Source organism: Leucopleurus acutus (genome assembly GCF_964270905.1).
Source record: "Leucopleurus acutus genome assembly, chromosome: 8".
Classification (NCBI taxonomy): domain Eukaryota; kingdom Metazoa; phylum Chordata; class Mammalia; order Artiodactyla; family Delphinidae; genus Leucopleurus; species Leucopleurus acutus.
Window position 1 is genome coordinate 96,241,403 of NC_139151.1, and position 18,427 is coordinate 96,259,829.

Here is an 18,427-nt window from a genome sequence, read left to right on the forward strand (position 1 = left end):
TCCGCGGCATGTGGGATCTTCCCGGACCGGGGCACAAACCCGGGTCCCCTGCATTGACAGGTGGACTCTCAACCACTGCGCCACCAGGGAAGCCCCTGCTATTTTATTCTTAATTCTCTTCTTTCTAACTTTCTTAAGAAGAAAAGTTTTAGAAGGTAAGACAGGAGGGCTCTAGAAAACCCTCTTACTTGAGTTCTGTCAATCCACTGGGGGTACTGTAACCTATAAGCTTTTGTGGGAGGTTATTCTGGCTCTACTCCCAGGAGCCTCAGGGCCATTTCCAAGCAACCTGCGATCGTTCCAAGGACAGCCTTAAGTTCCACTCAGGCTTCTCCCTTTATGGATTCCTCAAGGGGTAGCCGTACTCCTGGTTTCTGGGGGATACCAACCAACATGCCGCCACCGCCAAGAGAAAATGGGCCATGGCTTGGGCTCTGTCCCTGGGATGGTGTTCCTGCCAAGAGCCCTGCAACTGCTGCTCTACTTTAGTAACAGTTCAGTTCCACAGTTATTTATTGAGCCCCTTCCCTTCAATAAGCAGGATACTTTGATGATTAAACAATATAAAATATGGTCCCTGCCCTCTGGGAGGGACAGCTCCCTTGATCAAGGCATGCACACACATGCCCAGTCAGCCAGCACACCCTCCAAGCTGAATTAGTGTCAGACAAGATGCAGACCACTCAGTGTCTTCATCACAGAGACACGTGGGGTAAGTCAGGGAGATGTGGGTGACGTGGCACTAGCAATTTGGGTGATACCACGCCCTCTACAAACACACAGCAACAGGTACCTGAAATCAAGAGGAAATCAGAAGAGAAAGGGTGAAAGACTATCAGAGGGGTGAAAGAGCTGCTGAGGAAAAAGCATACAACAGGAGAAAGAGTCACATGATTTTAATTTCTAACCTAGGGCCCTCATTGGGGTTCTTTTCTGGGGCATCAGACACTCCAGGAACCCAAGAAGCTTCAAGAGTCTTTCTCTCAAAGATATTCAGAGAGAAGGGGTCTACCATCCCTAAATCTGCAAGCTATCCCTGCAGCTTCTGTGTTGGCTTGTAGTGGATGCTTTGTTTTAATAGGGAAATTCATGGATCCTGAAATCACATGATTATTGTATGAAGTATATTCATTATGCCCTATAGGTGTGAGGACTGGCTTTGACTGTGCTAGACAGGCCAAGAGAGTAGATGGGTTAGGTCTCATAAGGGATAATTTCTAATGAAGGGTTACAGGATTTTAGAAAAAAACAAGGGTCATATCAGACTAGGAAAATCTAAGTCCCAGGCTATATTCCCTAGTCAAAACGGGACTATTCTTCATGCCTAAACATTTAGCAAATACATTTTCACTGCAGCAACAAAGGAGTTAAAAGAACAAAAACATATAAACTTTCAGAATTCTAGAGAAATCCCTCTAGATTATGTGATAAGAGGAAGAATAGCAGAACTCCAGCCATTCCCAACCACAGGTGCCAAAAGCTTGGATCAGAGGTTAGAAAGGGAGAGTCCAGGAGCTCTTGGGTGTTTTGGTGTTTCCTAGGAGTTTGGGGTTATTTCAGAGGGGGACAGCCTCACTGCTGGGGAATGACAGCTCCAGGAGGGAAGGAACCCCTGAGCCTGGGAAAATATCTCCTGGCAGGGAGGTGCACACTCACATGCTTTCAGACCTAAACCTTCTGGGATCTGCTTTCTAACCTTACTCTCACTAGGGCCCCTCAAGCTGGTCCCTCAGAAGTTATAGACCTCTCCAGAAACCCGAATCACATCCCATTCTTCTGTTCACTATAACTTCCAAAATGGCAGATGGACTACCCAGCATCCCTTACTGATCTACTCAGGCAACTGGAGTATAATCCACCCCCGCCCTCCAAAAACAAACTCTTGGACATAAATTTTAATTTTTACCTCTTTCTTATAGCACAGTTGATTGTACATGGCTGGTTTGGGGATTGCTTCAATTTTCACTTCCTGAGTGGAAGTTCGGTAGGAAGGGTTGCTGTAGGTCAGGTTCCCCATTGCAGGATCAGTTAACTTGGATTTTTTGTGTCTTTAGGAGAAAAAGTGATGAGAAATTAGTTCAGATCTGTATGGGGATAATATCTGGGGAAGCTGTAACCCAAGTTGTGGCAGGCAGCCTCTAAGAGGGCCCAGTGGTCCCTGCCTCCTGGTACTCACACCTTCTGAATTCCTGACCCGTGAGTGTGGGCTGGATCTGGTGGCTCTCTTCTAATGAACAGAACATGCAAAAGTGAGGGATACTAGATTAGGTTACAAGGAAACTCCTAACAAGGAAACTGGTTTCTATCTTAGTTTGCCCTCTCTCCCTCCCTCCCTCCGCTCTCTCTTACTCTTGCTCTAGGGGAAGCAAGCTGCCATGTTGAAAGCTGTCCTATGGAAAGGCCCACAAGGCAACAAACTGCTGAGGGAGGCCTCTAGCCAACAGCCTGCGAGGAACTGAATCCTGTGCTTGGAAGGGAATCCTTCCCCAGTCAAGCCTCGAGATAAGACCACAACTCTGGCTGATACCTGGATTGCTGCCTTGTAAGACACCTTGAGGCAGAGGCACCCAGCTAATCTGCATCTAGATTTCTTTTTTTTTTTTAATTTTTATTTGTTTATTATTTTTGGCTGCATTGCGTCTTCGTTGCTGTATGTGGGCTTTCTCTAGTTGTGGTGAGTGGGGGCTACTCTTCATTGTGGTGCATGGGCTTCTTGTTGGTGGTGGCTTCTCTTGTTGTGGAGCACGGGCTCTAGGCGCACGGGCTTCAGTAGTTGTGGCGCGTGGGCTTCAGTAGTTGTGGCTCGCAGGCTCAGTAGTTGTGGCACACGGGCTTAGTTGCTCCGCGGCATGTGGCATCTTCCCGGACCAGGGCTTGAACCTGTGTTCCCTGCATTGGCAGGCGGATTCTTAACCACTGTGCCACCAGGGAAGTCCCTGCATCTAGATTTCTGATCCACAGAAACTGTGAGATAATCAGTGGTTGTCATTTTAAGTTGCTAAGTTTCAGGGTAATTTGTTATACAGCAATAGATAACAAATACACTGAGCTTTAGAGTCAAAACAGACCTACGTTTCAATGCCACTTCTGTTACTTACTGACTGGGGTATTGGTGGACATAATCTAAACTTTCTGAACCTTAGATCCCCATCTGTAAAGTGAGGAATAATAATACCTGTATTACAAGGGTTGTGACATTGATACATATTCATTAAGTGGTAGGTGTTACTATTATTGTTGTTGTTGTTAGTAGAAGCTGCTGCAATAGCAGCAAAATCCTGACATTTTTGCTGCAAGCTGCATATAAAGCATTTAGGAGAAAATATATACAGAGAGGGTCATAAAAGGAAGATTCTAAATTGAATACTACACATTCCACCTTCCCAGGATGATCCCTACTGAGCAATGATGTATCTATCACCCCACATTGTAGTAAAGAGTTGTGTTTGTGTGAAGAGAAGATCATTTCCACCTTCAGTGGTTTGAGGTAGTGTAGAGTGGTGGTAAAAGCAAAGATGCTAGAGTCAGTACCAGCTTTGCCTCTTGCTGTGTGAACTTGGGTAACACCCTCTGTGTCCTTAGTATCCTAGTCTATAAGGAAAATACCAAGCGTTTCTGTGGTCATGAAATGAGGAAACTGCTTGGGCTGTGACTGGGGAAGAAGGGTACACATTCAGGTTTCTGCCCTTCCCTTCTGCTGCTCTGACCAGGGACCCAACCTTGAAATGAGGCTGGTCATAGGTGGAATCAGTGAGCTGTCAACTTCAGGAGGTCCCAAACGTGCTAATGGGACATACAGCAAACATACAGCCACTGCAGTGGGGCTGAGATTACCTGTACAGCATCAAAGCCGCGATCACCACCAGAATAAGCAGAATGCTGAGGAGTCCACCGATGACATAGCTGACATGAAGTCCTTCCCCTAGGAAGAGCAGAGGGACGCTTGGTGGGGACCCCCGACAATCTTCTAGCTGGTGTGAGGGGTGGGAAGATGTAGGGCTCCTTTTGTAGCTGTTGCATCCCATACCATCTGAGGATGGCTAGGGGCCTCCTTCTCAGAGAAGAGGCCACAGCGGGAGGGGGGAGGGGGCTGAGAAGAAACCTATCACTATGTCAGCATCTCTAATCCCACTTCCACTACTTACTAGCTGTGTGACTTAAAGCAAGATGCTTAACTTCTAAGCCTGTGTTTTCTCATCAGTTAAATGTAAATAATAAATTGCTCATAGGGCTGGTGGAGATTGAAGGTGAGTGTGTACATACAAATACATATACATACACGCATGCGCACATAAATATGGCTTAACAAGTGCCTAGCGTACAGAAAGCACTCCATAAGTGGCAGCTATTATGGTTATTCTTTCTATGGATTTAGTCTAAGAAAAGGGTTCATCAACCCCAAAGAGTCCCCATGAAGGTTCTGCAAGATATCAATGGAGACTTAGATTCCTTACATCTTGTTTTTCAAAACAGTTGGGCACTGAGGGCTTACCTGAAGCAGCAGGTACGGCCTCATTGGAATACGTGCAGAGGCCCAGCCGGGCATCCTTTTCAGAGCATCTGTGGGGCAGAGAAAACTGAATGTGAAGGCTACTTATATTCAACAAAGATCTTGCCTTCTGCCAGGAAATGGGGACAGTCCTGTGAAGGACAGGGCTAAAGGCCTGGGAGTGGGGCTTTCAGATATGAGACTATACCAGACAGGAGATAGCAGAAGCAAGGAGAGGGCAGGACAAGAAAATACAGAGAAATCAGCATGAGCCACTGTCTTCAAGATGCTATATCATGTTTAAATGTGTTTTAAAATGTGTACTCTTTTTTGTTGTTGTTTTTGGCCGTGCAGCTTGTGGGATCCCAGCTTCCTGACCAGGGATTGAACCCAGGCCCTCGGCAGTGAAAGCGTGGAGTCCCAACCACTAGACCACCAGGGAATTCCCTAAAATATGTACTCTTTAAAGAGGATTCTTCAAAAAGGAGAAGCAGGTTTGGGAGTAAGCTGAAAGAATACTAAGGACATCAATAGCAGACTTTATTAAGCTACCAGCCAAGCAAACCTTGGATTGGATCAAGATTATCACAAGGTCTAGAGAGACTTAAAAAAATATATTGTTTTTCTTTCCTTCATTCTTTCACAAGGGAATATGCAAGACATCCAGGGGGAGGGCTTGGATAACTAACTTGAAATGCTGAGACGGTAACTCCTTTGTGGCACGTTATGAGCTGGCAAGTAAAGACATGTCCTAAAAGTTTAGAGAAGAGCTACCTGCAGGAGCATCCGAAACCAAGATGTACTGAGTCTTCAGCTACAACTCTGATAGGAAGAAAATATCTGAGTAGGGTTCAAAAGTTTTCTAAATAAACCTGAATAAAATCAAATTAATAATGATTGTGCTTAAAATTTAGTGAGAAAGGTACACGTTTATATCTGTTTGCTTTTCTATATAAACTCTTCTAACGAGAAAATGGGGCATATAGAATAAGTTTGATCATGTACAAATCTTATCATTTTAGGGACGTGAGTCTAGTGGTCTTATTTGGAATTATTACTATGTTTCTGCCTTCAGAATTGAAATCACGTGTTAATTATCTTTTAAGCTACTGTTGATATTAAAAATAATATTACAATGAAAAATGTTCTAATAGAAAAATGCCTGGGAAGATAGACATCAGTATAGTAAGAGTAGGAAATGAAATCACTGTCTCAAAAAGATATCTGCACCCCCATGTTCAATGTAGAATTATTTACAAGAGCCAAAACATGGAAACCACCTAAGCGTCCATCAGTGGATGAATGGATAAAGAAAATGTGGTATAGGTATACAGTGGAACACTATTCAGCCATGAAAAAGGACATTCTGCTAAGTAAAATAAGTCAGACAGAGAAAGACAAATACTATATGATATCACTTATATGTGGAATCTGAAAAAGAAAAAAAAAAACAACTCATAGATAAATTGATACCATACAGATTGGCAGTTGCCAGAGGTTGGGGGTGGACAAAATGAGTGAAGATGGTCAAAAGGCTCAAACTTCCAGTTATAAGATAAGTTAAGTCCTGGGGATGTAATGGACATCATAGTGACTATAGTTAACAATATTGTATGTCTGAAAGTTGCTAAGAGAGTAGATTTTAAAAGTTTTCATTATAAGAAAAAAAATGTATATATGTGTGGTGATGGATGTTAACTGGACTTACTGTGGTAACCATTTCACAATATACACATATATCAAATCAGAAAAAACACTAAAGGTAATTACACATGAGTACTTATTTCTTTTTTACTCCTATCTGTATTTTCAGATGATTTTTTTGCAAAGTGTAAATAAAAAACATATTTATAAGACTTTCTCTAAATGGAATATAACATGATATTTCATCAATTTTAAGATGTGCATTTTTTCTATATTCTAATATCTCTGAGATAGGACTGTGTCTTACAATGAATGGCATCTCACAGTTGCTGTTGGTCATTTTTTCAATTTAATCTCTCAAATCAGGATGCATTTTAAATTGACAGCACCTTCAGTCTAATGAAATATAATGTTTTACACTTAATTTGAGAGCCGTTCATGGTTATGCTTGCTTATTTAATAACGGGGTGTGTGTGTGTGTGTCTGTGTGTGTACACATGCACATACATGCATGTGCGTTTGAGTGTTACAGGTCATTATAAACTAAGGCCATCACATCCCTGGGGATGTCCCAAGTTAAAAAGCCACAGCCCAGAGACCACTATGACTTAGTGGCTTCTAAGTAAACTGTAGGACAAGACCACGTGCTAAACTTGTTCTGTGAGAGCAATGTCACTGAAAGAAAGGAAGAAGGAGGAATGCCGGGCAGAAACTCCTCCTGAGTGATTTCTTTCTAAAGCTCGTCTTAAAGCTTCTTGCCTTCAGAGCTAAAAAAAAGAATTACTTGCAACAACCTGCAAGTCTAAATATCATCTCCAGTTCCAAGTAGCAGGGACAGGTGGCTAATGATGTGATCTACCTCCCATCTGCCAGAATCATCAAGCTGGGCCTACGGTCTTCTGCTGGCAGGGCATGGCGATTTGAATCAAAGAGCCCCCAATTCCATACTGACCCACTTACCTCCCTTCCACCTCCTCCAGAGATGTGCGGGTCCAGCTGGTAGAAGAACGCAAGGTCGTCGGTAGTGTGTTGGGTAGCACGGGGCTCCTTTCACTTACGCTGGTAGCCCTGGGAGCTGGGGGCACCAGGCCAGGTACTGGAGAGAAAACAAGGACTGGAGTGGATCACTGGAGCCACAAATATCTACATATGGTCCAAGAGTAGCATGTGGAGAACTTGATAAAGCAATTTTTTAGCTGCCCTGATCCTAGGCACCCCTGTTAGATGTCCTTCTTAATACTGTACATAAAAAGGATTTGGTTTCCAATATATATTTTTTAATAAATTTATTTATTTTATTTATTTATTTGGCTGCGTTGAGTCTTTGTTGCTGCTCACAGGCTTTCTCTAGTTGTGGCGAGTGGGGACTACTCTGCATTGTGGTGCGCGAGCTTCTCATTGCAGTGGCTTCTCTTGTTTCAGAGCATGGGCTCTAGGCACGCGGGCTTCAGTAGTTGTGGCACGTGGGCTCAGTAGTTGTGCCTCACGGGCTCAGTAGTTGTGCTTCACGGGCTCTAGAGCGCAGGCTCAGTAGTTGTGGTACACGGGCTTGGGTGCTCCACGGCATGTGGGATCTTCCCGGACCAGGGCTCGAACCCGTGTCCCCTGCGTTGGCAGGCAGATTCTTAACCACTGCGCCACCAGGGAAGTCCCAGTTTCCAATATTAATAGCTCCGGATGGGCTAGCTGGCCCACAAAGGGCAGGAAGAGAGGATAATGCACAGGTCACAGTAGGGATCAGGGAATCAGGAGACCTGATTTCCATCCTAGTAAATGCCAGAAGCCAGACAAACCTGGGTCTGTACCATCCCAAAGCTCAAACCCATTGCTCCCAGTCACTCTGCTGTAAGAACCCCTGAGGGGAAATCTCACCCAGAAGGACAAAGCTGAGGCTGCTGATCCCCTGCCCTTCCAAGGGCTCTGCTGTTCCAGGAGGCCAATTAGTCCAACTCACCAAGGGAGCAGGGCCGGCCATCAGGCTCGTCAGGACAGGCACATACAAAGTCTGAGGCTCTGGCAAAGCAGAGGTGGGTGCAGCCGCCGTTGTTCACACCACAGGCATTGGTCCCTGGGGGCAAAGCAGGTGTGAATGTCTGGCCTGGGGCAGAATCAAGTCTCCTAATTTGACACTTCTCAAAAAGGAGGAGATTTGGGGCTACCTTACTCCCAGGGACCGTGGGGCAGGAGGGGTATAACGACAGGGGCTGAAAGGTCTAAGAACTTAAGATGTGAACCAAAAGGCTCTCCTGTGGCTCTGTCTTGGTTATTAACAGTCCTCAGGGTGACCAACCAACCCCACCAATGGTAAGGAAGCAGGCTCAGGACCCTGGAGTCCACCTGTCTGCCGCTGAGGGGAAACCACGATGATATCCATGAGTCCCTCCACATTCGCCAACACCGTCTCCTTGTTCCGGCCTGAGTACTTGTCAACACGCTGGATTGACTTGGTCTGCCAGTCTGTCCAGTAGATCCACCTGTCCTGCTACTCAATAGGGAAACCCCAAAAAGAGTAACTATTAATAGGCAGACCCTGGTACAGCTTCCGTGCCTCAGCCCGTGTGTTCCCTCTGTCCAAATGCCCTCTTCTTCCCTTATCCATGTCAGCTCCTGTGCATCCCCAAATATGACATTATCCAGGAAATCTCCCCCAATCCATAGAGCATTCACCATTTTCTCCATGCTGCTCTGAGCTTGTCCTCACTTCCACAGGTGAGTTTCGACGCTCTATGGTCATTTGTTTACATGTCTATCTGTCCTGCCAGATTAAGTTCTTCAAGAACAAGAATGTGGTTCATTCATCTCTCAATTTCCAGCACTAACACTTAGTCCTCAGTCAGTTGACCCAGTGGCTCAGTGAATAAATAAATTCCTGTACCTAGCAAACAAGAGTAAATTGCGGTGCCCGGGGTGGGGGCAGTTGTTCTAGGTCCCTGTTCTTCTGGGCCCATCACTCAGAGCCCTGGCCCAAGTCCTCTGGTTACTTCTGCAGGCAGCTGCCCTCTGATGTAGTGATCCTGAGATTCTCTACCAGGGGTGGGGAAGGGCAATGTAGGTGGTTCCCCTCCCATCCCTGCAGTATACATCAGAAACCTCAGGGGAAACTTGTCGATTGAAAAACTAAATTCAATATAATCCTGTAGTTTTACATTTGGAGTACGGGGTGGGGAAAAGCCTATCATTAAGTAAAGCCAGACAAAATCTTACTGGCCGGTAGGATACAATGCAGAATACAGATAGAGTGCATGTTTGTCAAAAAGGGACAAAGATTTTTTTTAATTGTTTTTTTTTTTAAATTTACTTATTTTGTTTATTCCTTTTTTTTTTTTGGCTGCATTGGGTCTTCGTTGCTGCGCGTGGGCTTTCTCAAGTTGAGGTGAGCGGGGGCTACTCTTCATTGCAGTATGTGGGCTTCTCACTGCGGTGGATTCTCTTGTGAAGCATGGGCTCTAGGCACGCGGGCTTCAGTAGTTGTGGCACGTGGGCTCAGTTGTTGTGTCTCGCGGGCTCTAGAGCGCAGCCTCAGTAGTTGTGGTGCACCGGCTTAGGTGCTCCGCGGCATGTGGGATCTTCCCGGACCAGGGCTCAAACCTGTGTCCCCTGCATTGGCAGGCAGATTCTTAACCACTGCGCCACCAGGGAAGCCCGAGGGACAAAGAATTTTTTTAACATCTTTATTGGAGTATAATTGCTTTACAGTGTTGTGTTAGTTTCTGCTGTATAACAAAGTGAATCAGCTGTATGCGTATGTATATCCCCATACATATCCCCTCCCTCTTGCATCTCCCTCCCACCCTCCTTATCCCACCCCTCTAGGTGGTCGCAAAGCACTGAGCTGATCTCCCTGTGCCACGTAGCTGCTTCCCACTAGCTATCTATTTTACATTTGGTAGTGTATGTATGTCAGTGCTACTCTCTTACTTCCTCCCAGCTTACCCTTCCCCCTCCCCGTGTCCTCAAGTCCATTCTCTATGTCTGCGTCTTTATTCCTGTCCTGCCCCTAGGTTTATCAGAACCATTTTTTTTTTTTTTAGATTCCATATATATGTGTTAGCATACGGTATTTGTTTTTCTCTTTCTGACTTACTTCACTCTGTATGACAGACTCTAGGTCCATCCACCTCACTACAAATAACTCAAGTTCGTTTCTTGTTATGGCTGAGTAATATTCCATCATGTGTATTTACCACATCTTCTTTATCCATTCATCTGTCGATGGACACTTAGGTTGCTTCCATGTCCTGGCTATTGTAAATAGTGCTGCAAGGAACATTGTGATACATGAGTCTTTTTGAATTATGGTTTTGTCAGAGTATATGCCCAGTAGTGGGATTGCAGGGTCATATGGTAGTTCTATTTTTAGTTTTTTAAGGAAATTCCATACTGTTCTCCATGGTTGCTGTATCAATTTACATTCCCACCAACAGTGCAAGACGGTTCCCCTTTCTCCACAACCTCTCCAGCATTTATTGTTTGTAGATTTTCTGATGATGGCCATTCTGACGGGTGTGAGGTGATACCTCATTGTAGTTTTGAATTGAATTTCTCTAATGATTAGCGATGTTGAGCATCTTTTCATGTGTTTGTTGGCAATCTGTATATCTTCTTTGGAGAAATGTCTATTTAGGTCTTCTACCCATTTTTGGATTGGATTTTTGTTTTTTTGATATTGAGCTGCACGAGCTGCTTGTATATTTTGGAGATTAATCCTTTGTTAGTTGCTTTGTTTGCAAATATTTTCTCCCATTCTGAGTGTTGTCTTTTCATCTTGTTTATGGTTTCCTTTGCTGTGCAAAAGCTTTTAAGTTACATTAGGTCCCATTTGTTTATTTTTTTTACTCTAGGAGGTGGGTCAAAAAGGATCTTGCTCTGATTTAAGTCATAGTTTTCTGCCTATGTTTTCCTCTAAGAGTTTTATAGTGTCTGGCCTTACATTTAGGTCTTTAATCCATTTTGAGTTTATTTTTGTGTATGGTGTTAGGAAGTGTTTTTTTTATATTAATTTATTGATTGATTTTTGGCTGCACTGGGTCTTTGTTGCTGTGCATGGGCTTTCTCTAGTTGTGCTGAGCAGGGGCTACTCTTCGTTGCGGTGCACGGGCTTCTCATGGCGGTGGCTTCTCTTGTTGCAGAGCACGGGCTCTAGGTGCGCAGGCTTCAGTAGTTGTGGCACGTGGGCTCAGTAGTTGTGGTTCGCAGGCTGTAGAGCACAGGCTCAGTAGTTGTGGCACACGGGCTTAGCTGCTCCGCGGCATGTGGGATCTTCCCGGACCAGGGATTGAACCCGTGTCCCCTGCGTTGGCAGGTGGAATCTTAACCACTGCGCCACCAGGGAAGTCCAGGAAGTGTTCTAATTTCATTCTTTTACATGTAGCTGTCCAGTTTTCCCAGCACCACTTATTGAAGAGGCTGTCTTTTCTCCATTGTATACTCTTGCCTCCTTTATCAAAGACAAGGTGACCATATGTGCGTGGGTTTATCTCTGGGCTTTCTATCCTGTTCCATTGATCTATATTTCTGTTTTTGTGCCAGTACCATACTGTCTTGATTACTGTAGCTTTGTAGTATAGTCTGAAGCCCAGGAGCCTGATTCCTCCAGCTCCATTTTTCTTTCTCAAGATTGTTTTGGCTATTCGGGGTCTTTTGTGTTTCCATACAAATTGTGACATTTTTTGTTCTAGTTCTGTGAAAAATGCCATTGGTAGTTTGATGGGGATTGCACTGAATCTGTAGATTGCTTTGGGTAGTACAGTCATTTTCACAATGTTGATTCTTCCAATCCAAGAACATGGTATATCTACATCTGTTTGTATCATCTTTAAGTTCTCTCATCAGTGTCTCATAGTTTTCTGCATACAGGTCTTTTGTCTAGGTAGGTTTATTCCTAGGTATTTTATTCTTTTTGTTGCAGTGGTAAATGGGAGTGTTTCCTTAATTTCTCTTTCAGATTTTTCATCATTAGTGTATAGGAATGCAAGAGATTTCTGTGCATTAATTTTGTATCTTGCAACTTTACCAAATTCATTGATTAGCTCTAGTAGTTTTCTGGTAGCATCTTTAGGATTCTCTAAGTATAGTATCACGTCATCTGCAAACAGTGACAGTTTTACTTCTTCTTTTCCGATTTGGATTCCTTTTATTTCTTTTTCTTCTCTGATTGCTGTGGCTAAAACTTCCAAAACTATGTTGAATAATAGTGGTGAGAGTGGGCAACCTTGTGTTGTTCCTGATCTTAGAGGAAATGGTTTCAGCTCTTCACCATTGAGAATGATGTTGGCTGTGGGTTTGTCATATATGGCCTTTATTGTGTTGAGGTAGGTTCCCTCTATGCCTACTTTCTGGAGAGTTTTATCATAAATGGGTGTTGAATTTTGTCAAAAGCTTTTTCTGCATCCATTGAGATTATCATATGGTTTTTATCCTTCAGTTTGTTAGTAGCCGTATCACATTGATTGATTTGCATATATTGAAGAATCCTTGCATTCCTGGGATAAACCCCACTTGATCATGGTGTATGATCCTTTTCATGTGCTATTGGATTCTGTTTGCTAGTATTTTGTTGAGGATTTTTGCATCTATGTTCATCAGAGATATTGGCCTATAGTTTTCTTTTTTTGTGACATCTTTGGTTTTGGTATCAGGGTGATGGTAGCCTTGTAGAATGAGTTTGGGAGTGTTCCTCCCGAGGGACAAAGATTTTTAAATGATTGAGAATCCCTGTTTTGGCCCCAAGCTTGGTATACCTTTTTTCCTTTCTTGAATTATTATACAGGGTTAGAACTCTAAAATAGTGACAGCTAATACTAAATAAAATGATTAGAAATAACACGCACTGAGTGCCAGATACTCTGCTAATGCTTTGTGTATATTTCAGGCGGATACTATTATTTTTTGTTTTTTGTTTTTTGCGGTACGCGGGCCTCTCACTGTTGTGGCCTCTCCTGTTGCGGAGCACAGGCTCCGGACACGCAGGCTCAGCGGCCATGGCTCACGGGCCCAGCCGCTCCACAGCGTGTGGGATCTTCCCGGACTGGGGCATGAACCCGTGTCCCCTGCATCGGCAGGCGGACTCTCAACCACTGTGCCACCAGGGAAGCCCGATGCTATTATTAAACTCACTTATTTTATAAGTAAGTGAAGCTTAGAGAAGTTCACTGTCTTGTCAAAGTTGCATAGTCACTTCATGACACAGGCAGAACTTGAACCCACAGAGCTGGCTCATGCGAGGTACTCACTCAGTAAACACTTACCGACCGGCTACCTGCCTCAAAACTCTGGCTCTCAGCCACTCCACACCTCTGCCCACTAAAGTAAGCTGCCTGAGCTTGCATGCTGGGACCCCAGCATTGGGATCAGCTGGGGAACTTGTTAAAATGAATATTCCTTGCCCAACCTTCAGGAGGCAGATTCTTTATATCCAGTGCCCGGGAATATGCATTTTAACAAATTCCACAGTTGACTCCGTACAGCTGTTTGAGAGCCACTCCTTCGAATGTTAGAACATGGGACAGCAGGAGCAGCAGGGCACGTAGTGGCAAGGCTTCAGTGTACAAGAATCACCCCTAAAATGAGCTTCCATAGCAAACCTGTTCAGTAGCACCTGGGGCTGAGGCTGCTGATGCAGAACCCCGAGGAAACACCCCTGTCAAGGAGGTTTAGTTACCTCTCTCCTGAGCCAGTACCTGAGTGAGAGCAAAGGGGTGCGACACGTGGCTGACCAAGACCTGCCGGAGCTTCCCACTGAGGTCGGCGCTCTCAATCCGGTCCAGATGGGCATCCACCCAGTAGATCCTGTAAAGGAAAGGAGAAAAGGCAGCTGCTGAAGACACTTGCCAGGTAGCCCAGCCCTGCCCTCAGGGAGCTAGCTGTCCCCTCCTGAGCTGAACTGGCAGGTGCTGTGAGCAGTCAAGTTGACTTGATGAGAGGTCACTGGGAATCCCCAAGCTGAAGAGCAGAACTTGGTTGGTGACTCATAAGTGGGGAGGCCAGGGCTGTTCTGCGGAGGGTAGAAATCTAGTGACTTCGGAGGAGCCAGCCCCCAGTCTCATCTTCAACGACTTGATAACCCTTTGACTCCTACCCAAGAATCAAAGCCCAAATTCTTGTGAACGCCCTTCAAGAAGAGACTCAGTCTACAAAGAGCTCAGTGAAGTTAACGGAAGAAGGCATTCCTCTCCTCCAGTCCAACTCTCCAGGTGACTTTGATTCCCTTCCCTTCTTCTGAGAGCAGAAAGGAGAATTGACTGCTTTGGAGCCTCTTCCTCCCTCTTCTCCTGCCCTCCAGTATTTTTAATCTAGATCAGGAGTTGCAAATTCCAATACCTGATGGGATCAGGAGAGCAACAAATGCAAAGAATCGGTTAACTGGATGGGGGGGTAGTGGGATCTGTGGTCCAGCCGGAGGACATGCTCTGCTAAAGCATTCAAATGAAAAACATGTAAACCAGATAATCCCCACCTGAGGGTTGAGTGCTGGATTCAGCAACACCTGCTCCTGCTCAAGAATTTGTGCCCTCATTCTTCTCACTGCTTGCTTTTCCCTACCTACCAAGGAGCTTTCTACTTGTTTGTTTTCACTACTTCAATCTCAACCATCCTCTCCTCTGCCCACCTGATTTCCAGGAGGCTGTCTGGGACAGGATTCCCACCTGCGGGTATCATAGTCCAGGGTAAGGCCATTGGGCCAACCCAGGTCTGTGTTGATGAGGACCTTCCGCTCAGAGCCATCCAAGTTCGCCCGTTCAATCTTGGCAATGTGGCCCCAGTCTGTCCAGAAGAGGTACCTGGGACACAAGAGCGCCATCAGCAAGGCATGGGAAGATGGCATCCAGAGGTCGAGAGAATACAGGGACACCAGATACCATTAATATACAGGCATCTTTCAAGAGCCTCTTCATCAGGCCCTTCTTCCCTGGGTCTCTTTTCTGCTGGCCAAAAAACTTACCCCTTCCTGGGGAAAACGGCAATGGCCCGAGGTTCATCCAGGCTGTTGTTAATCAGCACTTTGCGGCAGGAACCATCTAGCCTCGATGCTTCAATGGTATTTCGGCCTGTATCTGTCCAATACAGATTCCTGGCCACCCAGTCCACTGCCAGCCCATCGGTGGTCTTCAGCCCACGCCCGATCACCGTCTCCATGTTGCTGCCATTCAGATCTGCTCGCCTTGGGGAACAGCCCAGGGTTGGATGACTGACCAGATCAGCAATAGGCTGATACCCCTTTCATCCATGTTCCCATAATTGGATTCCCACTACACTGTAAGCCCCATAGGGGCAGGGACCAAGTATTTATAAGTACATTCCTCAGCATCTAGCACAGTAGGTATTCAAAGTATCTGCCAAATTGAATAAATTATGGGGAGGACAGAGTGTTTCCTTCTGTAAGTAGGGGGCATTTGGGCCCATGTCTTGCCAAAAGACAGGTTAATAAACCCCATACACCTTAAGGAGGAGACAAGGATTGCTAGATAGTGATTATGAGAAAGGGCAGATTTTTCCAAAATCTTCTGTGCATTTTTATAGCAGTCCTACACCAGGGAATTCAACCTCAGGATGGGGGGGGCATGTCACAAATACACGGGGGACTTTTGTAAACTACATATGCCCACCAGCTCCCAGATTCTAATACACCCCTCAGGGAGAACAAAAGGGAATGCTCCTGTTCTTCTATGTGAGAATCTCTGCCATGGTAAAACCCTCTAACTGGTGACAGGGTACCACATTCCTCAGCTGTGTCGGGGTAAAAAACTGGAATAATAATAAATAAAACAAAAAATATTAAAAAACAAAACCCAACACAACCTTGTAAATAACCATAAGCCTTGGCATTTGGCCAGCCTTCCTGCATTATAATACAGATACTTGGTTTGGCTACACGGCCAACTGATCAATGAGTCTTAGAGGATCACTGGAGCTCCTGCAGAGCCCAATGGTAGAGGTAGAAAGCTCCGGGTCCCCAGCCTGACTCTATCTGTTTGTTTTACATACTGGGCTTCTATTAATCTTTTTTTGTTTAATATTTATTTATTTATTTGGCTGCGCCGGGTCTTAGTTGCGGCATGCAGGATCTTTTTTAGTTGCGGCATGTGTGTGGGATCTAGTTCTCCGACCAGAGATCGAACCTGGGCACCCTGCACTGGGAGTGTGGAGTCTTAGCCACTGGACCACCGAGGAAGTCCCTATTAATCTTTAAATAGATAAATTCCCTGGCGGTCCAGTGGGTAGAACTCCGCACTTCCACCACAGGGGACACAATCCCTGGTTGGGAAATCCCACAAGCCAAGTGGCGTGACCAGAAAAAAAAAATCTTGAAACACTTCCTAATCTTTAAATAAACAAAAGAAAACAAAAGTTTGAAACTCTGCTGTAAGTGATAACACTATAAAGCATACAGTTCAGGGTCAGAACTCACTATCCAAGTTGCGGAATCACTTAGTCCATTTAGAGGTCAACACAGACCATAACCTCACCCATCAAAGGTCAGAAGCAGGTCTGTGTCTTCCGAAGGTTTCGGGGACCCTCATACCTGATAACATCCAGGAACACATCTGTGTAATAGACCTTTCCATCCACACTGTCATAATCCAGGGAGATGACATTGTTGAGCTCGGGAACGGGCACGTGCACATCTGTGTGGTCGCTGGTGTCCAGTGAGATACGCCGGATGGAGCCGCGGCTGGAGAAGAGCAGGTAGGTCTCAGGAGAGGGGTCACAGGTCTTCCCATCTCCCTTCAGCTGGATGCCAGTGGGGCAGGCACAGGAAAAGCCAGAGGGCCGAGGCAGGCAGAGGTGAGAGCAGCCACCATTTCTCGAGCTGCACTTGTTAAAACCTGAGAAAGAGAAGCACGAGTTTTGACACCCAGCCTGGAATATGGTCTGAATCTTATAAAGGTCCTAGTTTTTTGTGCCTGATTGTCTGCTATTCTACATAACAGGATTCGGTGCCTGGCAGGGAAGAGGCAGAAGGAGCAGGGGTGTCTCCAGGAGTCCTTTGAAGGTGATAGCACCCTGCTGTTGCAGTACCAGCCATACCCAGAGGGAACACAGCCTGATCCTGCAAGGGGGCTTAGGCAGGTCCCTGTCTCTCGGGTTGTAAAGGCATCTCTGTGCTCTGGATATATCTCTGATATTGAGATACCCCCAGGAAGTCAGAGGCTCTGGCTTACAGCCCTAGGGATCTTCTCACCCAGTGGCTGTGCCCTGTCCACAGCCTGGATGTCCATGAGGCCTGGCAGGTTGGACCTCACCAGGATGACATTGCTGCCAGTACCCTTGTCGGCACGGTGGATGCTACGGGTCTGCCAGTCGGTCCAGTAGATATAGGAGTCGAGCAGGGTGAGGCCGTATGGGTGCTGCACAGGTGACACCAGGGTGTGCCGACTGGCACCATTCAGATCAGCAGCCTCAATGCGCTGTAGAGGAAGGAGAGGGTGAGGGGTGGCTATCAGAAGACTGGGAGCCCTCAGCGGAGATTCCAGATAGGCCTCTCCCATATCCCCAGGCTTCTGCAAAGCAGCAGGAGCAGGACCCTCACCTCCGTGTGGGCATCAGCCCAGAGCAGTTGGGAGCTGGCCTTGTCCACAGTCAGTCCATTGGGCCACCCTAGGTTGTTGCTGATGAGCACGGTACGGTCTGAGCCATCCATTCCAGACCGCTCTAACTTGGCATTCTCCCCCCAGTCTGTCCAGTACATGAACCTGGGCAAGAAACAATACTAGCTGGTTATTTCCACAGTTCCTGTCTACTGTGAGTACTTAACAATATGCCAAACACTGTGAAAAGTATTTACATGCACAAAAGGGAGTTGTTGCTTAATGAATACAGAATTTCAGATTTGCAAGATGAAAAAGTTCTGGAGATCTGTTTCACAATAATGTGAATATACTTAACACTACTGAACTGTACACTTCAAAATGGTTAAGATGGTAAATTTAATGTTATGTTTTTTACAGTTAAAAAAAAAGTACTTTCCATGCATTATCCCACTTAATCCTCACAAGGTCCACAGGCATGCATTTCCATTGTCGGCTCCATTTTAAAGGCAAGGAAGCTGAGGACCAGGGAGGTTAAATATTGGACCCAAAGTGACAGACGCAGCTAATAAATGGTGAAGAAATTTGAATCCTGGATTTCTGATTCCGAGGTTCATGCTTTTAACCTCTACACTATACTGCCACCCTGAAAGAAGTCACAAGGAAGTGGAAGTGCCCCAGAGAGGTCAGTCTCAGTGCTCCTTTGAAGCATGCTTGCTCTCCACTGCCCCCCTTCACCCCATCCTTCGCCCCAGCTGAGCCAGCC

The 18,427-nt window shown here is 45.6% G+C and overlaps 1 protein-coding gene across 3 annotated transcripts in view; it reads right to left on the reverse strand.

Annotated features, from left to right (window-relative positions):
* Window positions 1-18,427, reverse strand: part of LRP4 (LDL receptor related protein 4) — a gene marked incomplete at both ends in the record, with an annotated part of 49,954 nt that overhangs the window by 1,168 nt on the left and 30,359 nt on the right. For 2 of the 3 annotated variants that reach the window (XM_082843871.1, XM_082843872.1), the window contains 12 exons: window positions 1,907-2,048; window positions 3,835-3,922; window positions 4,493-4,560; window positions 7,094-7,229; window positions 8,088-8,201; window positions 8,471-8,615; window positions 13,813-13,921; window positions 14,779-14,913; window positions 15,075-15,293; window positions 16,656-16,959; window positions 17,316-17,541; window positions 17,664-17,826. In XM_082843871.1, coding sequence (XP_082699997.1) covers window positions 1,907-2,048; window positions 3,835-3,922; window positions 4,493-4,560; window positions 7,094-7,229; window positions 8,088-8,201; window positions 8,471-8,615; window positions 13,813-13,921; window positions 14,779-14,913; window positions 15,075-15,293; window positions 16,656-16,959; window positions 17,316-17,541; window positions 17,664-17,826 — 1,849 coding nt within the window. Of the gene's footprint in view, window positions 1-810; window positions 856-1,906; window positions 2,049-3,834; window positions 3,923-4,492; window positions 4,561-7,093; window positions 7,230-8,087; window positions 8,202-8,470; window positions 8,616-13,812; window positions 13,922-14,778; window positions 14,914-15,074; window positions 15,294-16,655; window positions 16,960-17,315; window positions 17,542-17,663; window positions 17,827-18,427 lie in introns of those variants that run through there. The other variant, XM_082843873.1, reaches the window with a different exon arrangement.